This window comes from Salvelinus alpinus, chromosome 4, assembly GCF_045679555.1.
Source record: "Salvelinus alpinus chromosome 4, SLU_Salpinus.1, whole genome shotgun sequence".
Lineage (NCBI taxonomy): Eukaryota > Metazoa > Chordata > Actinopteri > Salmoniformes > Salmonidae > Salvelinus > Salvelinus alpinus.
This window is the reverse complement of record NC_092089.1, coordinates 76,112,203-76,118,202: the sequence shown is the minus strand read 5'-3', so window position 1 is coordinate 76,118,202 and position 6,000 is coordinate 76,112,203. Positions and strand designations below refer to the sequence as shown.

Sequence of the window (6,000 nt, the reverse complement as noted above, 5' to 3'; positions counted from 1 at the left end):
CTGCACATCCACTCAGTACTGGTACTCCCTGTATATAGCCATATTATGACCTCGTACCCCTGTGTATTTATTCCTTGTGTCACTATGTCTATTTTTTACATAGAACAAAATCTTATCTTAACTGCATTGTTGGAAAAGGACCCTTAAGTAAGCATTTCACTGCTAGTCTACACTTGTTGTCTATGAAGCATGTGACAAATAACATTTTATTTTATTTATTCATCTTACTGTGAATGATCTATCACAAATGTGACTGTTTTTACGAGGAAAAGTTAAACCTTTTGATACCATGTGAATAATTTAGGGGAAGGGGTTAATTTTTATGATCTCTGGCAAAATCCTTGCGTTTATTTTAATGAGCAATGGGTATACAACATTTGTTTAATCTCACATTCTTTAGTCATTGTGGTAAATGTGTGATAAATGTGTGTAGAGACAGACAGATTTAGACTACAACAAATAATATCACAAATACATCGTTGAGTGAGTCATATAAACATTTATTTAGTTTGTAAATTGTAAACTTGCAAATCACATATACATGGTCAGTTTGTTAACCCATTTACACATGAAATATGGTGCTGAACATGTAGTGATATGTGAGAGATCGTCAAAAGGTACAATTCTCGTAGTGGCAATGTCATATAACCAACTGAACAACGACACGCTTTTTCATATATCAACTGTAGTCTTGGAGAGAGAAAATAATACCATAGTATTAAAGGTAATATTTAGTATTTAATATTAGAGTTAGCCTAATTTTAGTTTACGTGACAAAACAAGCAATGCATCGTGTAGAGAATCATTGTACCATCCAAACCGCTGTGAAAAACCTTTTCAAAATCCCAAAATATAGCATTTTCAGCTGTTTGAAGCTGGTGTACAAAACCGAAAGTGATAGACGCAAAAACGAAATTAAGAACGGGAAGCATAGATATAGCGCACATAGAACCGATCTTCCACTTCTTAGACTTGCTTTCAATGAGAATTACAGATCCGTAACTCACTTTTCTACGTGAACTTGGTCAGGTCACCCAAAAAGTTACATATAGTAGCTTTAATAAACTTTCATAGATATAATATACTGCATTTATATTCATATAAGCAATTTTTAACATGCAATTGTAAACTTTGTGCCGATGCCATCTTATCAATCTTGCGAGCAAGTTCCTGCTCTTAGCGACAAAAAGCACCTGGCTATGTACACTCATATTTGTTATTAATTCTTTCTTTAATCTATTTTTAGGGTTGTTTTCACATTTGAAATGCGGTACCCTGGTGCGGTACTCTGGAGCGTTTGAGAGACTTCGACATAATACGTTTGGGTTTCACAATGCAATTTCTTTAACATATCAGAATGCGTTTTGAAATTCTGCGACTGTCTGCGTTAAAACCCTGCTAGCTCAAACATGGAGACCAATTTACAATAATTTGTACTGTCTCTTATGATTTCCTTGAACTAAGTACTACAACAGTATTCTTTTTCCATAAATTCTTAATTATATTTTTTATTCTTTATTGATTTTCAAATTGTCAAATCATTTATATCATTCATCTCACGAATTACACCTATGATGGATGTTCGCTCTTCCTAGTGCCAATAATTATGAATTCATGGATGATATAATTGTTCTAGTGCCAATAATGATAGTTAATAATATATAGATTAATATAAACAGATCAACAAATAAATAACTTGAAAAATTAAGGAAGAATGGATCAAAATACGAGATGATCACAAGCAAAGGTGTGGTCTACTAGCCAAGCTGGCCCAAAACCCTTCAATTCCATCCCTGATCACAAGTACACGGACCAATAGATGACGTTGAAGAAGAGGAAGGAGAAGGGGAAGAGGGCTCGGGCATAGAGGTCGACCCGCTTGGCAGCTGAGGGGATGATGGGCTTGGGCGGCGGCGGTTTCTTTGCCTTGGCCTGGCTTTTGCTCAGGCCGTGGGGCAAGGTAATGGGCTTCCCGTAGCAGTCAAAGTTCGAGAGCTCAAAGTCCCGCGGCAGTGAGCCAACAATGCTGAAGTCGTTGGTGCGCAGGTCCGATTTGGAGGTGCACACCTTTTTGCACCGGGTCTCTGCCCCCTGGAAAAGGGAAAGGTGGTAAACATAACTTTGTTTATGGGAAAGCGGTATTTTTGCTAACAGAGTACCCACCCCACAATCACACCACACACACACATTCACAGAAGGCTGGGGAGAGCCCAGGGTCAGGAAAAAAGCAGTGCCTCTTGAGCAGGTTAGGGATTAAGTGCCTTGCTCAAGTGAACAATGGCATTGGTGGTGAGGTAGTGATGGGAGCAATTGAAAACATTGCATTAGTCCCACTACTCCAAACATTCCCATCCAGTCACTCTCCAGCTCTCTGACTTTCTCTCAGCTAATGGCATCATACATCTCGGCAGCCCATGAACTAGGAGTCAGCTAGAGCTCTAATCACATCCCATGTCATCCTCCTCCCTTACTGCCAACTGCCAACGCTGAGCAGTAGTGGCCAGAGCCAGAGAGAAATGCCTTCATTCCAATCAAGTAATGCCTTCATTCATGTGACATTCTGACATTAGTTACTTTATGACTGTGCTTTGCCAACCCATTCAGGACCGTTTGGTGTGGTTTCAGTCAGATACGTTCTATGGTTCTAGTGTGGTTGGAGGGTAGGATGGTGCTAACATGCCTACCTTCTGTAGACATTGGCTGTGTTGTGCGTTCCCTATGGAACCTCCGTTCCCTAAACGTCAGAGCGATAGATCAGCTGCATTCCTCTGTATAGGATCTTACTGGAGAGAGACACTTTGAGTGATGCTGGTTTGATCATTATTGGTGTCCATATATATTGGCATATACAAAGGGTGCCATTTTGACCATGCAGTGGTGTTTTGCATTGGTGTGGTGTCTGGCAGTTTCTTTCTGAATGAGATGACAATGCAACAGATACACAATTATCTTATGCATTGTCTTTTGATGGCACCCATAGACAGTGGCAAAATATCCCTAATGTTGCTGTTTTGGAGATGTAATCTGGAAGTCTTCTCATGTGTTTTCTTTGGTGAATTGACATGCTGTTACAATAGATTGCTAAATACAAAATCATCTGTGGGAAGTAGCTTCTAAAAACCCAAATTTCAACATCGATCTTTCTCATCGACTTCCCTCAAGGGCTACAGGGCAATTGAGAAACTAATCATATAGTTGCTAGTTTTTCACTCTAACCATTAATCTCATTAAATCGTTGTTCATTTAATTTACATTTGATAAGAAAACATATTTCATCTCTGCGGACGAGTGTAATATTCTCGAAGTCTTGACTAACATACATTACAATGTCAAGTAATTTCAATGAAGTGTATGATTAACACGACCTTTCAGGAGCGAAATCTGTACCTGAGTGTCAATCTTTATCCGTGCCAGGCAAGAGTGCAGAAGATGTTAGCATTTATGAATGATTGGATCGTCCAATCTATTTAGCATTTAGATTGCTAACTTCACTTTAATCATGCCTAGGGACAAGGTTAACCATTCGTCATTCAACTAAGTGTGAGGATAGCACACGCGCACACACGAGTACACACACATGTACGCAAACGTGCACACACGCAAGCATCTGTATCCATTAGTGACAACTTCATCCTGACTTAGATCAGTGTCAGGAAACAACTACATCCTGACTTAAATCAGTGTCTGGAGACATCTTCATCCTGACTTAGATCAGTGTCTGGAGACAACTACATCCTGACTTAAATCAGTGTCTGGAGACAACTTCATCCTGACTTAGATCAGTGTCAGGAAACAACTACATCCTGACTTAAATCAGTGTCTGGAGACAACTTCATCCTGACTTAGATCAGTGTCTGGAGACAACTACATCCTGACTTAGATCAGTGTCTGGAGACTTCATCCTATTTCTAATTACAAAAAGCGAACTCACGTACACAAGCAACACCCCCCCACCCCCCACCCCATTCCCCACAAACACCCATCCCCTCCCCACCTTTCCTTCACCCACCTGCAGTGTGCTGACATGACAGGGCGTCTCGCTGGTACCGTTGACCGTGTTGTTCTTGCCTGCCGCCTTTTCCTTACCCTCTGCCTTCACCTTGGATGCCATCTTGGCCTTCTCGGCCTCGATGCGCTTGGGGCTGTTGAGCATCACCTGCACCACGGCGTACTCCACCAGCGAGGCGAAGCCAAACAGTAGGCAGGCGATCAGCCAGATGTCGATGGCCTTCACGTAGGAAACCTTGGGCAGCTCTGACGCCAGGGACGTGCACTCAGAAGACAGGGAGAGCACCGAGAGGATCCCTGGGAGGTTAACAGGGAGGGAAGAGGTGACCTTGTCAACTAAACATCCAAGGAAGGTGAGCAGAGCTTAGTGTTGGGGATACTTCTAGATGTGTCAAAGGAGTTCAAATTAGCATTTGGACTCGACTCTCTAATGCTCAACATAGAATGCACAGCAGACAAGGAGATTCAACTTCAGACCTTGAGGGTCGCAGTATTTGCTAGTTTTCATCCTTGCCTTTAAATCAGAGGTCTAGTCTTTGATCTAAACCAGGTGAGTGGTAAATAGCAGGGAGAAGACACAGCAGCCCTCGACAGTTGGAATTGAATACCCCTGATGTACAGTACAGAATAATGGATATATGAATCACCTGGACTAGGCCGTGGTACTAAAACACTCACATTCAAACCCATATCCCAGGATATACAGTACTAAGATCCCAATTATAAACCCATGAACCTTCCTTTACCTTTCTACCTTCCTCATTCTAGTGATGAAGTGGGTTCACAGCGCCAGCAATAATAAAGAGCTATTTTCTATTGTTTTTCCTCTCTGATTGGACAATTAATCTAGGCCGTTATATAAGTGACTGCAGAAATATCTCGAAATAAAAGCGTGGGGTCCTTATTTCGGATGATTACCTAACCCCATCGGAGTTCACCGAGCTCTGAAATCCTTTTCATCCCAGCATGCAAGCTGGCCTATTTTACATAACACAGGGAAGGTGTTGGCTCTGTTGAAACAGCATAATGCTTTGTTTGCTGACGCTTGGCCCTGGATGGGACGCTGTATTATGGGAACAAAATGAGTCCAACACGACACACATAGTAGGAAGTGTATACGGAAATACTCCACACATCTAATCACATGTACGCCAACACACACGCACACACACACGCACTCACCCACACACAGAGGTGAATGAATGGACACACACAGGAGATGACTGACCTGTGCTGATCCCATTTACTGAGGTGTCATGAGGTGGCCCTCCAGAGGAGATGGAGGGATGGGAGGAAAGTGACTAACAGCTGGAGGGGAAACAGAGGAGGAGGAGGTAGTGACGGCAGTGGTGGGAGTAACAATGTATATGGTCCTCTTATCCACACAGCTCTCTCCAGACCCATCAGAATGGATGAAGTGACATCACACGGGGAGAAGTTGCTATTTCCCACTCGTGCAGGCTTGTTGACGATGGACTAGGCGAGTTACTCATACAACATAAATTGTTTCATGATACATTATGTATCATGTAGGGGAGACAGTGGAATGACAATAGATGGTTCCATTGCTATTCACATTGCACTCCCTCAGGCAGTCAGTGAAACAGTAAAATGGGACACTAGAGTATATGAAAAACACTAAACCACTCTCATGTCATCATGCAGTGATGTCAAATGGATGGCTATATTATGCTGCATTTGATGCCTCCATTAGTCAGACCAGCCTCAAAATCCGAATTGAATCACGCTACATTTCACTATTATTTCAATTAATAAAGCAAAAGAATAACGAAACGTAGGATTATTCTGTTTTTATTTTTTAGGCTAAATTCAGACAACACCACAGTGACATGGGAGACTAGCTACAGTCAGACACAGTGACATGGGAGACTACCTACAGTCAGACACAGTGACATGGGAGACTAGCTACAGTCAGACACAGTGACATGGGAGACTAGCTACAGTCAGACACAGTGACATGGGAGACTAGCT

The 6,000-nt window shown here is 42.0% G+C and overlaps 1 protein-coding gene across 2 annotated transcripts in view; it reads right to left on the bottom strand.

Moving 5' to 3' along the window:
• Positions 1-479: 479 nt before the first annotated feature.
• glrbb (glycine receptor, beta b) overlaps positions 480-6,000 on the bottom strand; it is a 29,633-nt gene continuing 24,112 nt past the window's right edge. Inside the window, exons 9-10 of one of the 2 annotated variants that reach the window (XM_071399026.1) lie at positions 4,010-4,305; positions 480-2,091 (exon numbers count right to left, since the gene is read on the bottom strand). In XM_071399026.1, the coding sequence (XP_071255127.1) occupies positions 1,798-2,091; positions 4,010-4,305 (590 nt within the window). In that variant the 3' untranslated portion in view covers positions 480-1,797. Of the gene's footprint in view, positions 2,092-4,009; positions 4,306-5,236; positions 5,317-6,000 lie in introns of those variants that run through there. The other variant, XM_071399027.1, reaches the window with a different exon arrangement.